This window comes from Ambystoma mexicanum, chromosome 11 (genome assembly GCF_040938575.1).
Source record: "Ambystoma mexicanum isolate Mex_15411 chromosome 11, UKY_AmexF1_1, whole genome shotgun sequence".
Lineage (NCBI taxonomy): Eukaryota > Metazoa > Chordata > Amphibia > Caudata > Ambystomatidae > Ambystoma > Ambystoma mexicanum.
In genome coordinates, this window is record NC_090934.1 from 974,628,438 (window position 1) to 974,650,726 (window position 22,289).

The window sequence follows — 22,289 nt, forward strand, 5'->3', positions numbered from 1 at the left end:
GCGATCCTACTAGGCCTTGTGAGCATTCAGAACGTGCAAGTGCAGAGAGAGAGCAGGGAAGAGGTAGGAAGGTAACTGCTAGGAGTACCACAGAGGGAAGTACTAGGGAGTAAGCTGCAATCAGCTGTTAAGTGACTGGCAGAGATCACTTGGTAAGAGTGGTCAACTGCCAATAAATAAGTGAAGGCCTATGATGGCACCGGCCAATGGGTGCCAATGAAAGTGCTGGTGGTGGGCGGAGGCTAAAGGTGATTGGGGGTGGGAGGCCAGAACCCAGGTGGACACATAAGGGCCCTGGTCACCAATCTCAGCGACTGTGTCGTTTAGCACAAGAGGGAGGGAGGGAGAGGAAAGTCTTGAGGAACTACCCGAATTTGAGGCGATCCAGCTAAAGACAAAGGGGGAGGGTGTTCCATAGGAGGGAGCCAGACGAGGAAAGAGACTGGCCACCAGCTCGCTGTTTAGCAAAGTGCTTGACACGCAGAGAGTTGGTGCCGGAGGAACGTAACGATCTGGAGGGGGAGTATTTAGTGAGAGGCTGCTGTAGATAGCATGGTCCCTGGCCCCAGACAGCCTTCTGGATGATGCAGAGGGATTTGAATTTGATCTTTGCAGCAACCGGGAGCCAGTGGAGAGATTTTACGGCTGGAGAAATGCTGTCTCTGGGCTTGAGGCCAAAGATAGGTCTTGCAGCCCTATTTTGGTTTAGCTGGAGGGGTTGTAGAGAGGAAGAGGGTAGATTAAGGAAGAGGCTTTTGCAGTAGTCAAGCCTAGAGAGTACCGGAGCTCTAGAGACATTGAGCTTCTGGGGGAAAGTGAGGAAAGGAAGGATTCCTTTGAAGAGGTGGAGTTGAAAGTGGGCCTTCTTGGCAAGTTCCTGGATGTGAGGGAGGAAGGAAAGAGAGGAGTCAAAGATGACTCCAAGGTTTTTGGTTTCAGGTGATGGAGAAAGGGGAGAGCCCATAGAGGGTGGCCAGAGTGAGTGAGTGAGGGAAGGAAAGAGGAAGCAAGAGTCCCAATGGGAAGGATCTCAGTCTTTCTGGCATTGAGGCAGAGATCATTGGAGGCACACCAGGACTGAATGGCAGATAAGCATGTCAGGAATTTTGGAGGAGGTAAGAAGTGGATCAGAGGGAAGTTTGAAGAAAAGTTGTGCATCATCTACATAACACTGGAAGTAAGGGGAGAAGGTGGAAATTAAATGTGCAAGCGGAGCAACATAGATTTTCAAGAGCCAGGGAGAAAGGTTGGAACCCAGAGGGATGCCACAGATGGAGATAGAGGGTGGAGAGATGGTAACCTGGGAGGGACGGTCATTGAGGAAGGTCAGCCAGTCCAGTACCCGCTCTGAGATACATAAGAGTATTGTGGAGCCATTTATGAGGATGGAGTGGTTGACCGTGTGAATTGCAGAGCAGAGATCAAGTAGAATTAGAACAGCTGGAGAGTCCGAGTCAAGAGAAGGGAGCAGTTCTTCATGGGTGTTCAGAAGAGCAGTTTCCGTGCCTCTGAATGCTCAGAATCCAGATTGATGGTCGTGTAGGCAACCAACAAGCTCAGTGTGCTGGGTCAGTTGGGGGAAGAACAGCTTCTCCAAGAGTTTCCCAAGGAAGGGGGTGATGGAGATGGGGCGGTAGTTAGCCGGACAAGACGGGTCTGCAGAAGTATTTTTCAGGAGGGGGCACACAAGAGAGTGCTTGAGGGAAGAGGGGGAAAAGATCCAGTAGCAAAAGAGTGATTGCAGAAATCAGCAAGTGCAGGGGCAAGAGAGCCAATATTGTCCTTAATGGTTTGGAAGAACAGGGGGGGGGGATCTGTTTGGAGGAAACCTTCTTAGAGCGGACACCTCATCAGGTGGGATAGGAGAGGAGGAGGAGGAGGAGGAGGAGGAGGAGGAGGAGCAAGATTTGTAAAGCAGCACGGAGAGTAAAGCAAGAAGGACCGATTTTAAGAAACAAAGTAAAAGGCGGTAGCGCGCTAATGGCACAGAAGGAAGGAAAAGATACATTAGCGGCACAGAAGTAGAAATGAAGTTCAGAGTAAAAGAAAAGCGACCTGGTAAGAAGGAAACGTGCAAGTGTGCAAAGAAGAGTGAAAGAAGTATGCAATCAGTTGTGATAGGAGAGGAGGAGGAGAGAAAAGTAGAGGGGGGATAGCGGGACATAGAATGCGGGGGAAGGGGAGTGGAAAAGGGAAGCAAGGGTAGTCAGGATGTCCTCAGTTTTTGCAGTGAAGTGTGTGACCAGTGCAATGCAGAGGGCCTGGGAGGGAAGAGGTGAGGTGGAGACTGCAGAAGGGTTGGCTAGTTCCTTGCAGATTTTAGAGTTCAGCCGTGTTGGATACACCAGAGACACTAGCATGGATGTGGGCCCTTTTCCTGGAACGAATGGCGAGACAGTATTGCCTTTGGAGAAGGCAACAGGCCAGTTTGTCGGAGGGTGATCCTGAGGTTTGCCACTTCTGTTCCGCAGCCCTGCACTTGCGTTTCAGGGCTGCAAGTTCAGCGTCGTACCAGGTATTCCGCTTGCGGGCATGTTTCAAGCGGCTCCACATGACTGGGGAAAGAATATCGAGAGTATTAGTGATGGCAAGATGGAGGTTCTTGAGAGCGTGGTCAGAGGTAGAGTCTGCAGTGGGTGGAGAAGAGGGGATGAAGATAGATGCAAAGGCAGCAGCTGACACTCGTTTCATCAGACGGATTTTCGTGAACGAGGAGAAACCAGCCCATTCAGAAAGGAACAAGGTAGTAGAGCCAGGTGACCTGTAGATGGTGGCAACGGTCAGGGAGGAAGTTGGAGAGATGACCAACTTGCAGACCAGGCTCTCCGAGGAAGATCAGGGTTACCCCACCGCCAGCACGGTCAGGGCGAGGGATCAATGGCCATAACAAGTGGCAGTCCCAATCATTTTGGCACTATAATCCATGCTCACCAGATGACAGCCCTGCACACACAGCACCCAGTAGAGGTTCAGAAAGCACGGGCGATGTATTGGGGTTTACTCTGGGGAGTCAGTAGTGTAGAGGGTGCTCGCCATTTTATTACTTGGCAGAAAAGGGGAAGACACTGTCTCAAGTACCCCTGCACAGCAGTGACAGATTAAGCAACAGATGGTTCTCTATGATCCAAGTAAGACAGAGGGATTGTGTTCCAGCAAGTGCAGGTAGCCCTTAGTGTCTTATACACTCTGTCCTTCTTGTGAAAGACAAAGAAGCCACACTGAAGTAGGTGCAAACAGTGTCCCCAACTCGCCAATTCACACCGTTGACATCAATATGAGGATCCACCTCAGAGCGGCAGCCACATATGGGTGAAGGCAGGACAGCCCAGTAGATCCACGCGGTTACGCACCATGCATCGGCCCACTTAAAGCTCAGGTAATCAGCCCTTTAATGCCCCGCTCAGCTTGGCTTATGCAGCAGGACGTCTGCCTGGAACCACTGTGTAAACAAACACTCAGCTGGTCGCTGATTGCTTACTGCACCGTGTTCCTAAGCGGGGCACAGGGGGTCAGCTATGTGGCCACAGCGCACTCCCGGTCCCCTCAGGCAGGGGAGCCCTCTGCGCTGTGCAGTGCCGGCATCTTCTCACCAGCATCCCGCCTCCGCAGCAGGTGTTCGTCGCAGGTCAGGCCGGTGAGTTCCGAGGCTGTAATATGTGAAGAAAGCATTCCCTACCAGCGGCAAACACCAAGTTTCTGAGATTTGTTTCTCCAAACACCGATCAGGAGTATAAAGACTGCTGAATTTAGCATTGGGTCTCTGGAGCGCATGGGCTATGCGGCCATCTTGGGATGGTTATGCGGTCATACTGGCTTTCCTGTGCTTTCTTGTTGCCACAGTGCATCTGTAGGAGATATTGAGCACACTCTCTTAATCCACAACTTTTTCCTCTACTGGTGCTTGCCCCTGAAATTTCACTATTGGGTAACTGGTAATGAACTATATCCCTCTTGCAATATCATGCTAAGTGCACGTATACGTTTATTGGGTGGGGTGTCAAACTAGTTTACTTCTGTAAAATATTCTGCTTGCTTTGCTTCTGTGTCTGCGGCTTTGTTGCCACAGGAGATTGTGTCCGTCCCCTCGTGTGGGCTTGACAGTTTACAACCGCCTTGACTGATGGGAGCTGCAGCACATCTATGAGACCTAGGGGTAATCTCCCATGTAGACCCCGAGAATCCTCTATTCAGGTGGCCAGGGGAGGGCAATTGCTTTTGGATCCCAAACCTGGGGGGAGGACAAGCGAGGCAGGATCACCTGGGTAGTGGAGGCCAGGGTTGCACTCAGGAGAATACCCTAGGAGAGATGCAGTATTCCAACAGGACAATAGGTGAAGATATCCCAGAAGCCTTTATGGGTTAGGCAGGTCCCGTTATCCCTAGCCCAAGCAAGAGACAAACCAATTATCCCAGAGCAACCCCAGGGAAAGGGGAAATCAAGATAAGACAAAGACATAATCTCAATCCCAACGCTTCTTTGTCTTTCCCCAGTTCAGCTCATGGGAAGTGTTGTACAGGCCTGTGCTCGCATGTGTGTAACATAGGGAGCAATTCAATACAAAAAGAATCACCTTTTGACTACCAAACTAGGGTCATGGTGCCCCCCATCCTTTACCAATCACCTTGTAGTAGGACAACCTGTAAATGTCAATTCCCATTTTACCCCATCTCCCCCTCTCCATTTCCAACAAATACTGAGGCAAGGAGGAGGCAACTAAGCTCAGTAAAGATTACCCATAGGATAACATGGGGAAAATAAGGGCAACCTACCATAGAAATAACTCAAGTTGTCCCACTAGTAGGCAGGGGCAAGCATTTAATAGTGACCACTCGCATCTGACTCCACTTGACTGGTTTGGTCACTATAAAAGGTGTGGTCTTGCACAGCTGAAGGAGCGAGCTGGGAATGCATACTGGACCAGAGAAGCCACAAAGCTGGGAGCTGCAGAAGGAAGGATCCGGTGGAGAGCGGCGGGCGCAACGCTGGCCCAGGGGCTGAGAAGGGCTGCAGCATGGCTAAGGAGTCGTCTCTCCTGATAGCCGGAGTGAGGCAGCTGGGACCCTGCTGGAGGTGTCCATGCAATTGCTCGTTCACTTGGGCCGTGTGCCGGGCCCAAGGATGTCTGAGGGGCAGGTGGTGAGACTCTGATCTCGACCCAAATCATCCAGTAGAGACAGCTCACCAGCACTACGCTACCCTATGAGTTTTGCATAAGAGAGCGAGAAACTCGGGAGCGTGTGGGTGGCTGGAGCGGGATATTGAGAAAAGCAAGATTTGTAAAGTGGCACGGAGCGGAAAGCAAGTAGGACAGATTTAAGAAACAGAAAGTAAGAAATAAGTAGAAAGTGCTAGTGGCACAGAAGGAAGGAAAAGGTACATTAGTGGCACAGATGTAAAAGTGAAGTTCAGAGTAAAAGAAAAGGATGCGAGCGACCCGGAAAGAAGGAAACAAGTGCAAGTGTGCACGGAAGAGTGGGTTCAGTTGAGGGCCCCTTTCAAAGTAAGCATGCACATTGGCTGTGGTCCTTTTGTAAAATACAGAACGCAAATAGTGCGTTCAACGGTTTTGAGATGCAGTAAATACAGAAAGATCAGTTACAATATCAGTGATGACTTTGGATTAAACCCTATACCTTTGGCACCGACCTCTAGTAGGTCATATTAGGCATACTGTGCTATAAAAAAATTGTCCGCAATCTGGAAGTCCTGCCTAACACAATTTTATACATTAAACTGCTCATCCATTAAGTTACTGGGAAGTGTTTCTTTCAAATGCTTTTGGGGTGTCCCGCTTCAGCTACTCTTAGCTAGGTCTCACAAATAGGCATTTGCGAAAATTCCAGAGGGCCTCAAAGTTAAGAATTTTCGCTTCTGTTTGATTTGACCTGTGGGTTCGACTTTAGACCTACATATGCCTCAACAACCTTTGCATGATGGCTATACAATTCTTCCGCCTTACCGTCAAAAAAGGCCAAGTCAGCAGAAATGCCACCGGCAGTAATTCTGCTGAAATTCCCATGGACTCCAATACATGGGGACTAACGTCACCTACCACCACTTGTAGTCCTGCGGTAATTCCAACGGTTCAAGTGGTGGTAATAGTAAATCAGTTTGGTATTTCTGAAAATTTGCCACCGAAATACCACCAAACCTGTAATGAGGCCCATGTGAGCATTCCAACAATACCACAGCGCCATAGGTGTACTGTGGAGGAAGTACTCTGTGCCACCTCTAGTTCCTTCTTCATAAAACAAATTTGCAGTACTTTTGAGACCCACAACTCTCTCTGATTAATGAGATTTTGTGGCACACCCATGTTGGTAGTATTGCTGGGATTACCACATAGCCGTGGACTGTTTTGTCACCTAAATTGTTGCTTTTTTACCATGATTGTTATTTGCAATGGTTGGCGGTGAAGCATTCTGACGCTTCTGGCTCGTCGTCTACTGCAGACTCCCTGGCTTACAGGCCCCCTCTGCTTATGTTCTTTTCTCAGAGCCTCTGGAGTTCCGTAATAAATGCCTGGATGATTCTCAGAAGGAAGCAGTGTCCTATTCACTGTGCCAGAGAGAGCTTGCTATTGTCCATGGTCCACCTGGCACTGGTAAAACCACAACTGTGGTCGAAATAATTCTTCAAGCTGTGAAACAAGGGTTGAAGGTAGGTGAGCAGCCTATACAAATGAACTCTGTTAAACACTGCTGTTTTCAACCTTTTTTTTAACTTACATTTGAATATACCGTTTTCATTTCATTGCTAGAAGATAGATTATTTATTGCGGGATTGCCTCAGCAGAAGGATGTCGGCCTTGCCCATGACAATATCTCCATGTTCAGCTTCTCTCAGAAATGCAATAAAATGTAATCACTTTAGTAGTCGCCAGGGGATTTTACAGGGTCGGCAGTACAGCACAATGATAGTTTTCCGTTCAGTCAGTGTCACAATTAGTTCATGGTGCAACGCCCAGGTAGCAAGACCTGTACTGTGAGAACATGGTCAGATGTTTTTAAGCCAGCACCAGCGTGGCTGCTCCAATCTGAACAAGTTGGAGTTCCTTCATGTTCTTCATGTAGAGAATCGAATGTAAGCTCTGCTGAAATAGTCCAAACATGAAGTTCTCACCTGGAGTTAAAAAAATTGGTTTGCCCATTATGCATCTCGCAAACCTCCCACTGCAATTACATTGAGAAAATGCACACTCACTGTCACAATACTTCTTAAGCAATATTAAATTGTGCCATCATAGTGGCCAAAACAAACGAAGTGGAGAACATTAGGCAGCCTTCTTTTTAAAAAAAGTAAAAAGCATCTATTTTTGTTACTGTAACTTTTAGTGGTAAACCCTACACATAGGACACCTACGAGCTAAGACCACATAATGTTTCTTCATTGTTTTTGTGGCTATGTACAAGTAGCTTCACTAAACTGTCAAAACCAGTGAATTTTCCGCAAGAGATAACACTGGTGAGGATGGTCTTCTCCAAAGAAAATGCCTCTTTCCCCACAATGTGGTAGTCAGACCTTTCAGCCACCCGTACCTTTATAGTTTACTGTAAGTTACCACACCTCCCCATCTCAATGTAACAGGTTTAGAGGCTCCCTGAACCCTCTTTTTATTTAACTATTCTAGTTGTGGGTTTGTTCGGATCCCATGCCCCTTGACTATATCTGAAACCAAGTTGTGTACATGCCTGGGTTGTTGATCATTGTCGGCAGGGTGGCTGGAGAGGGGTTCTTTGGTCAGGCAGAGGGAGCCCTTAATTTCCTTCCTTTCACCTCTGTAAACCGACAACAACTTCCTTCTTCATGTCTTGTTCATCCTCCCACCGCCTGGTCCTGCCTAGTGCTGTCCATGCTCACTGGAGTCTTTCCGATTTCTTTATTAAGCCTTCCTTATTCTCTTCCTTGCTCCTTGTCTGTCCCCATCTTGATGTTACCATCTCCTGCACCCTTGCATTTGGGTTTCACCACCTCCTTCAATCTCTGACCACCTTTCCTGATGTACCCTCCTCCACCAAACTCTCACCACCTCCCTTCCTGCTATACAGTGCCACCACCTCTCCAGCCTCGCCAGTGTCTCCAGCCTCCTCTTCTTCCACCACTCTATCTCCATGCTTTGCCAAATGTGAGCCTCTTGCTCCTACACCCTCCTCTCAGTCATTTGTGGCCGACTGCATTTACGTTGCGATTCCCCCACCACCTGTGTAGGTCTTACCTTGATGGTCTGTACCTGAGATAGTTGAGTGGATAAGGATGGAGATTGGGCAGCTTCTTCACATGCAGCTGGGGATGATATTGGTTCAGGATGTGTGACCAAGCCTACATCTGCCTGCTGGTCTGCCACCTTGGAATGCAGACTTGCTTGTTCGCTGCTCTCTGTGGCTGCCTGTAGTGAGCCAAGGGTTGTGGTGGGATCAGCATTTCCACACTGAGTCTGAAAAACATTGGTTAAGCTTTTTACACACTCCACTGTGTCACCCCTTCTCACACTGGGAGTGTGAATTTTTGTTTCTCCGGCATAATGTGTAGCTTCTAGAGAACACAAGAGTTGGAATGCTGACCCACCCGTCAGTTTATCAGTGTTTGGGATACTGTGTAAAGGAAACATTGTCTATGGACCTGCAGCATTCCTTGCACGTTCTTCAGATTCATAGATATAACAGTTTTGATGTGCCAATTGAACTGGTAAGAGATGTGTTTTATGTGATACCTTTGCTGGTCACACCAGACGGTTTTGTTTTTAAAAGGGAAACCATCTGTTCCCGTATTGGATGTTTGGATCTGGGTAGACGTGCTTTAAGCTCCCTGAATTGAGGAGGTGGCATCTTGTCCTCTAACCTGCAGTGTATAATAGGTTGTATCAGGGGTTACGTTCCTACAATGATGGGTCAGTGTGGTGTGGAGGGACTTAAGCAATGGGGCTGGCTTGTGTTGAGGCAATGCCACTGCCCCCTGTCACATGCTGGGACCATGGCAGAGTTAATAGGCAATCCTGGCCAAGCCTAGAATCTATTGGCTCTGGTGGCACATGGGCCCTGATTCGCTCTTTCTGGTTGATCGAACCAGGCAGTGGAAGTCATAAGGTCACCTTGAAGTGATTGTATTACAATAGATGTTATATAAATCAACAATAAATATATAAATAAGCCTCTTCAGTTGTCACTATTATGTACAGTTTAACTTGGTATTAGGGAGTTCCCGATGATTGATATCAGAAGCATCATTTAGTGAACACATTCTGACTATATGTGCATAAATGTTTGCAATTCGACTTTAGCCACAGAGTATCATACCTTTTCAGGTATCTGTCCTGAATATTAAGAAGGGAGGGCGGTTTCCAGTTTTGTAAGGCACGTGGCATACTTTTGTAGAGTGGTACTTTTGAAAAGTTAAAGAGGTACATTTGGAGGGTAAGTGCAGGCAATTACCAAAAAAGGCAGGTTTTAGCTTGGCTTAAAAGGGTGGGTTGCTCTTCCCTGATTATGAGCTCTAGGAAGATCACTGCATTTTAAAGCTGTAAACTTTATTTCTCCAGCATTGGATCTTTCATGGATTCACATGCTGTGAATATTTCCCGTCGTCAGGCTGGGAAACCTTGGTAACTTTAATATAGTGGTTTTCCTGTGGAAAACTTCGACACCTTGAGTGTCCTATTGACGTCTTTATGGCTGCTTAAGGCTGCACCAATGGGACATCCAGTATATAGCCCCGCCCCCGCGGCTTCCCTTCAGATTTCAACCGTCTTCCAAACTGTTGGGATCACCTTGTGTTCTTTCCTGAGAACTGCATGTTTGTTCTACAACCTTGCTGTTTCTCGTGGATACTTTGATTCTTCTAAGCCCATCATGTCATCTGTGCGTCTATAGAAGTCTTTATTTTGACCGTGTGAGACCTGCGGCCTTAAGAATGTCTACGAGTGGGACGGCCATGCAGACTGCTTGTACTACCTGTACCCCAATCACTCTGCCGAAAAATGTGCCATCTGTCGGGGGTTCTCTCAGAAGACTCAAGGACTGGAACCGGAGACTCATTTGTTGGCTAAACAAAGGATCCTCTCTGGGTTCAGAGGTTGGCTCATTGCACGGGGGCAGGGCCTCTACTCCTTCGGCCAAGAGATCGGCCATCGCACCAGAGGGCGAGGTCGGCGGAGCCAGCACCTAAAAAGTAAAGAGGCAGCGAGTCTGCGGGGTCAGGTACGGTGTCGAGTAGTGCACGGTCGGGCCTCCTTCTCATGGCAAGCCTGCGCCAGAAGTTAAACTGAAGGACTCGGCTTCTCGCTCGCAGAAGCCTGCGGAACTGACGCATAAGGTCTCAACATCAGACAAGAAGTCCAGGTCTCATTCATCCTCGACATCGACAAGAAAATAGTCTTCAAAGCACAGGCATCACTCCTCTTCGGGCCATGAGTCCATGAAGCAACACTCCAGGTCCTCGTTCAAACAGCCTTCTTCACCGGCTAAGGAGGTGTTGGTGCAAAAGACCATGCCAACGGCTGATCTGTTCTCGACCGTTTCACAGCCGACAGCTTCCTTGACGAGGGATCTTTCATCGACGACGGCTTTAACATCTACGACACCGTCGACGACCCTATGGGTGACGGCCCTGTCGACAACCATGCTGTTGGCTTCCCCGCCGACGACCTTGCTGCTGACGGCCCCTCCCTCGACGAGGGCTTCGGCGACGGAAATGCAGATGACCATGGCAAAGCAGGTGGCTGTGGTGGATCCGATGTCTTCCAGGGAAACAATGTGGCAAATCCTCTCGATGGATGTTCTTCAGGATGATCCACCCTCGTCCTATGGGATTGGCTCGGGCCAAGAGGAGGAAGAGCAGCCTTTTCTGGATCCTTCAGTTTTGGGCCTGCAGCCTTCTCTTCCAACCTCGTCTGGGGATGGAAGAGAAGGCTGGTGAATCCGCACTTGTTACTCTCGATGCAGGTGTTGACGATGTTGCAATCGCTCCTCGGACTATTGGATGCCAGACTCGCTGTAACTCAGGTTCCGGCTGTGAAGGTGATGCAGGACTTGCTTACCGTTCCTAATCAGAGTGAGGTACCGGAAGCCCCTCGTAGTAGAGGGCCTCATCGCAGAAGGTCTTCCCCGGTTCGTCCGCCCTAGCCTTCAGCCAGGGTGTTCAAACCACCTCAAAGGGATCAGGAGGAAGGGCAATTGGTGGAGTCAGAGCTGGATAGCGTTCCGCAGGACACTCTCGACGGTCTACTCGTCGCCCGAAAGGGAGATAGATCCCTGGGATACTGATCCAGAACTGGCTGCTCAGAGTAGCCCGGCCCAGCCATTCCCGCCGGATGATATTGGAGCCTTTCATACCATGATGGCGAAAGCCTGTTACGAGTTTGGCCTCATCCCAGAGGAGGAGAAGAAAGACTGCTTTTTTTTTACCATATGGGGAAGAGGAGGAAGGCAGTCTTCTTGATCCCCATATTGGATCATGTGTGGCAGGAGTGGCAAGAGGGGCTGCGGACAATGTGCCACCCATTTATGGAGCCTGCGATCAAGGACCGCCTGGAGAAAAAGTTGAAGGCGCCGGAGTCAACTCCAAAGTGTTGAACGTCGCAGCCCACTCCAGAATCGGTTATTTCGGCTGCAGCTGGTAGAAAGGCTCGGACCCAGCACAAGTGTGCGACTCCCCCCGACAATCAAAGCCGTAAGCTGTATGCGTTCGGCAAGGAGGTCCTCACGCTGGGGGCTACTACGGTCAAGGCTCAACTCATTGGCGATTATGGTGCGGTATGACAGCGAAATGTAGCACAGATTGGCTCCTCTGTTGGACCACCTGCCGGAGCAGCAGCGGAAGGAGGCAAATATTTTTGGTTCGTGAGGGGGAAGAAGCATTGAATCATAGTATTAACCTGGCGGAAACTGGGTTTAAGCAGGTTAATAATGGTGTGGTTCTTCTGCGTCAAGCCTGGCTTCGCTGTACTGATTTCCGGCCAAAGGTTCAGCACAAGGTGGTAGGCATGCCCTGCGAGGGGGAACATCTTTTCGGAGAGAGGATTAATGATGCGCTGAAGAATATGAAGGAGGACTCTGAGACGGCGAAGTCTGTGACAGCCTTGCAAAGTAGACATTCTTTTTGCCCCTTTCGCTCCTTTCGTGGAGTCTCAGGGAACGCAAGGTTTGCAGGTTTTCGGGACAAGGGTTATGGTAAGTCTACCTATTTCTCCCACGGTTTCCGACGATCCTTCCAGTCCACACAGCAAAACACGTATCAAGGACAGCGAAAGAGATGTTCCTCCTCCTTTCATAGAGGCCGTCAGTCCAAGCCTCAACAATGACTGCCACAAGGGCAGTCGATTAGGGGGGAGCGTGGCACACCACGTCGATGAGTGGAATTTGATCATGATAGACAGATGGGTGCTGGATGCCATCCAAAACGGCCACTAGTTGGAGTTCCGGCGTCCGCAACTCCCTATTCCACCGGTACAAAGATCTCAGCCACATCTACAGGTCTTGCGTCAGGTGGTACATCTGATGCTGCAAAAGGGCGCTATAGAGAAAGTTCTGAAGTCGGAAAAAAGAAAAGGAACCAACTCCTGGTTCTTTGTCATCAAAAAGCTGAACGGAAAATGGCGCCCCATTTTCTGGACCTGAGACCACTCAACAAAAATATCAAGAGACAAAAATTCAGGATGCTAACTTTGCAAGATGTCATCCGGGCAGTTCAGCTGGGGGAATTTCTGGCATCATTGGATCTCGAGGATGTATATTTTCACATCGCCAGGCATCCAACATATCTACGGTTCATGGTCGGCGACGAGCATTACCAGTTTCGGGTACTTCCCTTTGGCCTAAAATCTGCTTCCAGGACGTTCACCAAGTGCCTGGCGCCTGTGCCAGCTTAACTCTGCAGGCAAGGGCACCATGTTTATCCGTATCTGGACGACTGGTTGGTCAGGGGGGCAACTGGTCAACAGACATCAGAATCTTTCAGCGCAGCTATGCTCGTGTTACGTCTGGGATTTGCAGTCAATTTCAGCAAATCCTTTCTGACGCCTTCGAGGGACTTGGGATTTCTGGGGTCTCATTTTCAAACAGTGCTCGATTAGGTCAGGCTGTCGAAAGAAAGGCTAGAGAAGCTATTGTCCCTGGCGGGCTTGTTTGTACCGGGGACGTCAGTCCGCATTTTCATGTCTCTTCTCTGCACCATGGCTTCCTGCATCCCACTCATCCCGAATTGCTGTCTGTTAATGCGGTTCATGCGGCCTGTGCAGGAGTTTCTCGCATCAAGGTGGTCACAGACCCAAGGCTCCTGGTCAGACGGGGTACTCCTCTCCCGGTCTTTGGCAAACTACCTGCATTGGTGGACTCACTTCAGTAACATTGTAAAAGGAATGCCCCTGGTGGAACCAGAGTTTCAGTACACAATCGTTACACATGCCTTCCATGTTGGATGGGGGGGCTCACCTAGACCAGTTCTAGGTCAAGGGCCTATGGTCCCTCACAGAGGTGTCGTTGCATATCAACATTCTGGAGTTAAGGGCAGTTCACTGGGCACTAATATAATTTCTCCGCTCGTTCAGGACTCAGTGGTACAGATACTCAGACAACACCACAATGATGTTCTATCTGCGAAAACAGGGAGGCACACATTCAAAGCTCCTGTCCAGGGAGGTTCAGGACATCTGGCACTGGGCCTTGGCACACAGGGTTCAGATCCTAGTTTTCTACTTACCAGGGATTCAAAACGTTCAAGCGGATGCCCTCAGCAGGGACTCTCCTCAGCGGCACGAATGGCGACTGAAGGACGCTCAGGTGGTGAGGATATTCGGGAAGTGGGCCACTCGCCACCTGGACTTATTCGGCAGCCCAGAGAACAAGCAGTGTCGTCTCTTCGCCAGCAGGGTGTTTCATCTGGACTCCAGAGGGGACGCGTTCTCGTTTCCGTGGACGGGCCTGTTTGCTTACACGTTTCCTTAGTTTCCCCTGACCAGGAAAACGATTCAGATGATTCGCAGGGTTCCATGTAGGGTGATTCTGGTGGCCCTTTTCTGGCCCAGACAGACTTGGTTCTTGAACCTTCTTCACCTAGCTGTGTACGACCCTCTTCACCAGGGGGTCAGAGCTGGATCTTCTTTCACAGGACAAAGGGAGGTTGTGGCATCACGACCCGGGCTCCCTCAACCTTGCAGCATGGCTCCTGACTACTCAGAGTTTGGGAACCTAAGGGTTCCTCAGGATTGTCGCTGCAGCATGTCATATGAGGGTCTGGCTTTGTCCTCTATCAAGATCCACTTGGCGGCCATCTCAAGTTTCACGTGGCGACGCAACTCTACACCTCTGTTCAGTGACGGGTTGATTAAATATTTCCTCAAGGGCCTTTTCAGTGTTTTTCCTCCAAAAAAGAAGTTTTCTCCGGTCTGGAGTCTCAACTTGGTACTCCCATCCCTCATGAAACCACCATTTGAGTCAATGGCGGAGATAGTTTCTCACGTGGAAGCTTGTTTTTCTGGTGGCCATTACATCCTCCAGAAGGGTGTCGGAACTGCAGGCTTTGGTCATCGACCCACCATACCTACATTTCTTGAGGGACAAAGTTCTCCTTTCTACGAACCCTCACTTTATTCCTAAAATTCCATCAGACTTTCACAAAAACTCTATGATAGCCTTATCAACATTTTTTCCTAACTCTTCCACTCCAGCAGAGAAGTCATTGCATTCATTGGATGTCAAGAGAGCTTTGAAGTTCTATCTGGATTGAGTGAAGTCGTTCAGGACATCTCGGCAACTCTTTGTGGCCTTCGGCCCCTCCAACAAGGGGAAGCCGATCTCAAAGCAAGGCATATCACGATGGGTCTCGTCTACAATATCATTTTGCCACGAAATAGCCAACAAACCTTTACAGTCAATGTCCAGGGCTCACTCTACAAGGTCTGCAGCGTCTTCGGCTGCTCTTTGGGCGGGCTTACCGCTCAGTGACATTTGCCAGGCAGTGACGTGGGCAGTACTGCAAACGTTTACCAGACACTATTGTCTGAATCAACAGCATGCTGAGGACGTGCAAGTGGGGCATGCTGTGCTTCAACACCTGTTCCAGTAAGGTAAGCCTCACAGCCTCCGGGGTTTTGGCTCGGCTCATGTTTGTTTTTGAATGACTGAAAGTAAGGTCTTTCTGTTGATGTTTACATTACCTGTACTATTGGTTCTGTTTGCCTGGTCTGCACCTCCAGGTCTTCTTACTGCTACGTAGTCTATTCACAGCATGTGAATCCATGAAAGATCCAATGCTGGAGAAGGGAGTAGTTTCTTACTTCTAACTCCATTTCTCCAGCGTTGGTATATTTCATGGATTCACATGCACCCTCCGGCCCCCCCACCCTCCCTTGAGGCAAACGTCCTCTTCAGGTATCCTCCTGGTTTGAAGAGGTTAAAATCTGAAGGGAAGCTGCCGAGGCGGGGCAATATACCGGATGTCCCATTGGTGCAGCCTAAAGCACCCATAAAGTCGTTGATAGGACACTCAAGGTGTCCATGTTTTCCATAGGGAAACCACTATATGTTAAAGTTACCGAAGTTTCACAGCCTGACGACGGGAAATATTCACAGCATGTGAATCCATGAAAGATACCAACGCTGGAGAAGTAGTTACAGGTAAGAAACTACTCCCATTTTTAACATTCATTATCTTTTTTAGTGTGGTAGCTTTAGTGAAGTAAATCACTTTTTCACTCTCATTGTAAGCATTGCCAATGAACATGGCGGTTACAGTCTATTTTCTCTTTCAAAGGTTTTATGCTGTGCACCCTCTAATGTGGCTGTGGATAATTTAGTGGAACGTTTAGTGCAATATAAGGAGAAAGTCCTGCGTCTTGGTCACCCTGCCCGCCTACTGGAGTCAATACAACGGCATTCCCTAGATGCAGTGTTGGCAAACAGTGACAATGCTCATATTGTCGCCGACATCCGCAAGGATATTGATCATTCATTTGTAAGTATTAGTTTTATTTATAAAGTCAATATTTTATAAATATTCAATGTTTTCCTGTGAAGTCTTTCCAAAATGACATGTACTTCTTTCTGTTCAAACAATAATGGAGCAAATTATTTTTGCTCCTACTGAATATACTAATAAGGCAGATTTTGCTACATTTTTCACATGTAGTTTATTATTGGACAAAATCTATCGGATCCCTTTCTCATTTAAGTAAATGGTAAACCTATCACTCCTCAACACCTAGGCCATCACGTCAACCCTTGCGCCACCTGACTCGCTATACGCCACCTGCCCCTCTCCTCCCCGCCACCTGGTACAGCTACACCTCTCCTCTGCCCCCCTCGGTATATCTGTTCTGTTGTTACCATTGAAAAGCACTCCGGTATTCATCTGTAATGTTGTACACCTCTGTAAAGTGCATACCTCTGTTAAGCGCTCCGTTGCTTCTCGAAGCTAGGTCCACGCTCAATAAATACCATAATAATAATAATACTACAACTTTTGCTCCACCTTTGCTTGTAGAAAATTCTCTGGTAATAGAAGTGAAATAACCTTCAGAGGTTATTTACTATCGGAAAACTTGTTGACACCTAAATGTTTATCAGGCCCAGGTGTTCATTGCAATTGACCAAGAGTCATGTACACTGTGCATTGCAAGGTGTGTGTGGTTAGGGATACTTTCATTCAAATTCTGAGTTGTTGCCACCCACAGGGCTCCAGTTAAGATGTTGAAGTCGGGAGTAAAGTGATTTTTTGAGGTGTGCTAAGGTAAGTCGCAACACACTAAAAGAAAAACCATGTTTACCTTGAAGGACCCCAACAGATCAGTCACTATGTTTAAGCTCTGCTCTGTGACACTGCTCTGTCTGTACAACTGATCCGAACATATCCAGGGAGCTGTGCAGGTGGTAGTAAGCGGCAGGCTATGTTTTCTGATGTTTCCTGTTTTTTTCAGGAGTATTTTTACCCTTTTTTTTAGCATTTCATTTGCCCGTTATCAGCAGTTGCTGCAATCTACACCACCTTAACTACAAGCCCCTGTCTCATAGCCCAAGAGCATACTAATCTCTTCACTTATGACAGCCCTTATTTCATCATCAATGACTTCACTGGAAATTGAAACAGAGAATGATATAATTGATAACATCACTGATGACACGCCACTGTTAAAAGACATGTCAATGCTGGCAATTGTCTCACAAAGAAACTCTCCTATTGGCTTTGCACTTAAAGGGGTAGTTCACTTAAAAAAGTTATTGTTTCATAAGATTGGGCATAATGATATTTTTTTTTAATATATTTCGAAAAGTTCCTATGTAAAACTTTGGGGAAATCGGCCTCAACATTTTCACTAGGAGGCATCCATTTTGTAGATTTCAGCAGCCTCTTGTGTTAAGGCTAAGCTCTGTGTAGCGGGGGAAATGAAAGTCTTATACTGCAGGTAAGAGAAGTTAACTTCTTTACTAAGTTTCAGTGACAAGGTATATACATCTGGTAAGTCCAAGGGTAAGTAAGTAGGAAGGGACACAGGAGACATCCACCGGCCTCCACTCTCACAGGCTGCTTTGCTTCAACTGACATTTATGGAACTTAAAGTGGCACTCACACCACAACATTCCACAGGCATACATTCCACCAGGCATTCTCTCAAGCAAGCATTCATGCAGGACCAAGGAAGGGAACACAAGACACAACACTCTGCTCTTGCGGCACTAAACAAGTAAAAGCCACCTACTGGGAGTTTTTGCTTATTACTACCAGAGAGCAGAGCATGCCTTTTTTGGAGGCAACATGCCTGCAGCACATAAAAATTAAAAGGAAGCCACGTCAATTATGAAGACTCCGCCTCCCGGCAGGCAGCGTCGTCTTCATATTTGCTTTGGCTTTTGTTTTAAGTTTCCTGGGCTTACACGGAAACTTAAAAGGAAAGACACGTCAATTATGAAGTCTTCATAATTGCCGGTACTTTCGTTTTAGTTTCCGGAGAAGCCTGCAAATCTTAATACAAAAATGACAGCAATTATGAAGAGACTGCTGCATGCCGCAATCCTATATTAATGAACTCCGAGAACCCGAGTTCATTAATAAAGGATTGCGGCAGCCGGAGTGAAAGAAAATAAGGGCTAGGGCAGCACTCACCCAGCCAGAGCACAGGAACAAGCCTCCAGCTGCAGTCTGCCAGCATTCTCTGCTCTCCGGCAGTAATAAGCATAAAGTCCCAGTAGGGGGCTTTTATCTTGATTAGTGTGGCGAGAGCAGAGCTTAACATTAACACAGGAGGCTGCTAGAATCTACGAAATGGATGCCTCCAGGGGAATGAAAATCCAGACTTTGAGGCTGATTTCCCAGAAATGTTACCTAGGAACTTTTGTAATTGGCTATTTATAACACGTAAAAAAATAATTTTTATATATATTTTTCATTATTTTTAAACAATAACATTTTCGACTGTACTACCCTTTTAATCCTAGTAATTCCCCTGTTGGACAATATGTCCCTGTGATGAGCATGCTCATATATGCCAGCATAGTAATGTAAAATGACCTCTTCATGGTTGTTGATGGTGCGCTCAATGTCCTTTTGCAGGTGCTCTTATTCAGCCTTGTCCCAGGCCCTATCCCCATCAGATACACATTCGCTCATCACAAGCTCATACAAATGTATGCCCACAGACCCACACAGCCACTTGCTTGTGCAAATACACACACTTGTTCTCAAACACCCATACCCCTCTCCGCCTCACATATGTGCACACACTCAGTCACCTCCAGCGCATAATCCCTCGCACACACGCAGGCAGACATGTGCACATGCATTCCAATTTCCTGAAAACACACTCTTTTCCTCCATTGCAAACACGCACAGCAACAAACGCAAGCATACATACATTACATTTCCTTCTGCTATATTTACCTTAACGTGCAGAGCTGTAGCATCGACTCCGGCTCCCCACCTTCAGGCTGAGTGTAGCTGCGACTGGCCAAGCCTTAAAGGCACCCCACTTATTCCAGGGCTTGCTTCCCATGAACATCCAGTGCCGGTATCTCACAGGCAGCGGATCTGGCACTACAGCGGCTTCCAAAATATTTGCCTTCAACTCCAGACATGTTAACTCTTTGTGCTATTTAGAGAGAGATTGGTTACGTATCCCTTCTTGTAAATTACATGATATAGCATCCAGTTGGTGAAACCGGTAGTATGTAATTTAGAGACATATATTCCAACTCTGCCAATTCTGGTTCATGTTCCTAGTAATTTGAGAACTGTATTATATGTGACTACATAACAAATGTTTCTAATGTAGACCCAGGCTAAAAAGGCAAGAGACAAAGGCGAGAGGAGTCGTTTACGTACTGAGATTAAGACACTGAGGAAAGAACTGAAGTGCAGGGAGGAATCTGCCATGATGGAGATCCTGACACGCGCAAAGGTCATTCTTGCAACAAATACAGGTCAGTTGTGAAATATTTATTTTTGTTAAAATTGAGGACTTTAATGCATGGTGCCTTGCTAAGTGTATTGTACCTTTTTTTAATGGGGAGTGTGAAAATGGATAATCAGGGAAATATTGTCATTCGCTGATATACAGTGTGTAGAATATCCTCTGTAGCTTTCATTTTTTCTATGTAAGTTGATGAACTAAAGCAATAAAAAAAGTAGCAAAAAAATTAAATATAATGGTAGTTGCATTGCTGAACATTCCTCCATTTGCCCTAACCATTATCATCTGTGTCTCCCTTCCTCCTGAAGTTCATTACCTCTGCGACAGCCCCTATACATTATCTCATACGACTCCCAAATATAAAACATTTCAACCTTCCAACCTGCCAAGGTTTATTAGCCAGATTATGGATTGCTTAGCAGTCCTTTTAATCGGAACACTTCTACTAACCTAAACCGGCAACCGCATGCTGGAATCGGTGTAATTAAAGGGACGTGTTGGGGGAGACAAGATTTAAGTTTCACCAGAAAGTCAACTGCTTGAGTTGCAGCAGATGGGTATTGCGCAGCTTTGTGCCCAACATGTCAAACAAACTACCCAGGGTCTAACCTATTTAAAATGAGGCATAGAAATAATGCATGGCTCCTTTTCTCGGCAGGTCTATGTGGGTTGGTACCATTTGATTCTACGTAGAATATATAGCAACCTATGCCGAAAAGGGGCCATATGCACCCCCATTAAGGACTTAAGCCTTTTAAGGGCAGGCGCAATGTGCTCTCTACTTTTGAGTAGTGATTTCAGTCTTAGCTGCTGGGGCTTGAAGACATTGGAGGCTCTAGAGCATTTGTTTAGAAGCTCTCAAAAATAAGTCATTAAAATAATGAAACCTGGCTCATGTTATAGCATGGATGATGATGACCCACCTTTCCTCAGAAACAAAAGGCAAGAGCTGCCTTAGTGATGTAATATTATATCTGGAGGAGCTGATAAACGCATTTGCATGAGTGTTTATAGAAACCAAATAGAATCATATGATGACTAATGCTTTTGTGTGCTTTGGGTAGGTGTGCTAATACTGACAATAAAGGGATGACATTGTTGGATTCTGCTGTTAGTTTACTTGGATGCTAAGATTGCTTAAGAGTAAGCCAGCAGAGGGGTGGCCAAGATGGCCGGAGTGGACGCACCTTCACGCTCACCTTTGTTTCCTTTTATCCCCCAGCCGCAACCTTAACTGTTCAGAAGTTCCTCGTGAAATTCCGGGCACACTCCTCATTTGAACAAATTCACCCTTGCCGAGTGAGGACATGTGGTGTAGCATCTTAAGATATCGGTTTGTATAGGAGGTACAGCAGATATGGTGGCAAAGGTTACTGCTCCACCTTGCCCTATTGACATTGGAGAGGGGAGAACTTCTACCGTACCATCACACAGCCAGTTAAGAGGGAAGATGAAGTGTCCATGATCGCAGAGTGGGGAGGTGTTGAGCAATTATCATTATGATTGTTCCCTAATATCTGGTGCCCCCCGAAACCCCTCAAAGAGCATGACAGGCATAGGTGCTCACCAAGGAACACCAGTGAACCTGATGGGGAACAGCAGCAACTTGCCGATGATGACCGCTTATTGGCAGGCCGATGGCAAAGCGGTTCTCCCCATGAGTGTGCAGTACAGCTAGCAATGTCTGTAAGCCTGATGTTTTTGATGTGCTGAGGTAAAGGGCCTTCCCTTTCTGTGGACTGTGGAACTATGTAGCTTCAATAACAGTAAAGCGGGACCGAGTGGTGTTAGGGCGGCTCTGGAATGGAAAAGGAGACCCTGCTCTAAACCCTGCTGCCATGGAGAGGGGAACATGTATCGGCCAAGCAGAGTAGAGAGCCCACAGCCTCTGCTCAATGATATGGCCTCATCACAAGATGCTCTGTCGCTTGGTAGCACTATTTACAGAGAAAAGTCGCAAAAATTATAAATGTTAAAATTCTGAGTGAGGATTTGTCCATAGCTATCATTGATAACAAGAAGGAAATTGCTGGCAGGGAAAAGACAAATTGTACAATTGAATCTGTCGCTGACCTCCGAGAAATAAGAGCTTCAAGATAGTGTCCATTCTTTGGATGATAAATGTGTAGCCCTGGAAGATTAATTTACAAAGTGGTAACATAAGGATTCACTCTCTTATGGAGGGTTCTGTGGCTGAAGATATCACACCTTGCGTTCAAGACCTTTTCACCCTGATACTCCAGAGGACAGCTAATGTGAAAATCAAACTTAACCAAGCGCACAGGGGTTGAGAAAGATAAGGAAAGACCCTTGTAGCATATCCTGGGATATCCTTCTGAAACATCATGATTTTAGGCGAGAAAACATGATGGCTGAGCACACAAAACGTACAATAGGCTTCTTCGCCAGGTTAGTGCAATTGTTTTAAGACCTTTCTCAGTCGACACTTTCTAAAAGATGACGTCTTCACCAGTTCAGTCTCCCTCATTGCACAAAAAATCAGATACAGATGGCTCTTCCCTAGCAGTGTACAACTTCACCTCACTGTCAAGCAGGAGATAATACCAACAAAGAACTGGGTGACTTGGAGCTATTCAATCGTACAGGAAATTATTAGCAGTGCAGGCCCAACGTAACATGCTATAAACAGACCATCAGAAAAGCAGTATTGAATGACTTGGGAAGGAAACCAGCAAATGAGAAACGTTTCAAAACCTTATACACCCCAGCAAAGGGAGGCCCTTTCCATTATACCCAAATGAAAGTTAAACAAAATTCTCAGCCCAGATGGTTTCACCAGCCCATTTTATAAACCATTTGCCCCCATTCTGGAACAGTCAGTTATATGCAATAGAAAAACATTTGGGGTGCACAACCTGCATATGTACTTCATAG

The 22,289-nt window shown here is 47.1% G+C and overlaps 1 protein-coding gene across 1 annotated transcript in view; it reads left to right on the forward strand.

The window, feature by feature from the left end:
• Window positions 1-22,289, forward strand: part of IGHMBP2 (immunoglobulin mu DNA binding protein 2) — a 530,708-nt gene that overhangs the window by 202,131 nt on the left and 306,288 nt on the right. Inside the window, exons 5-7 of the mRNA XM_069624129.1 lie at window positions 6,498-6,661; window positions 15,746-15,946; window positions 19,257-19,404. Of these exons, the coding sequence (XP_069480230.1) occupies window positions 6,498-6,661; window positions 15,746-15,946; window positions 19,257-19,404 (513 nt within the window). The remainder of the gene's footprint in view (window positions 1-6,497; window positions 6,662-15,745; window positions 15,947-19,256; window positions 19,405-22,289) is intronic.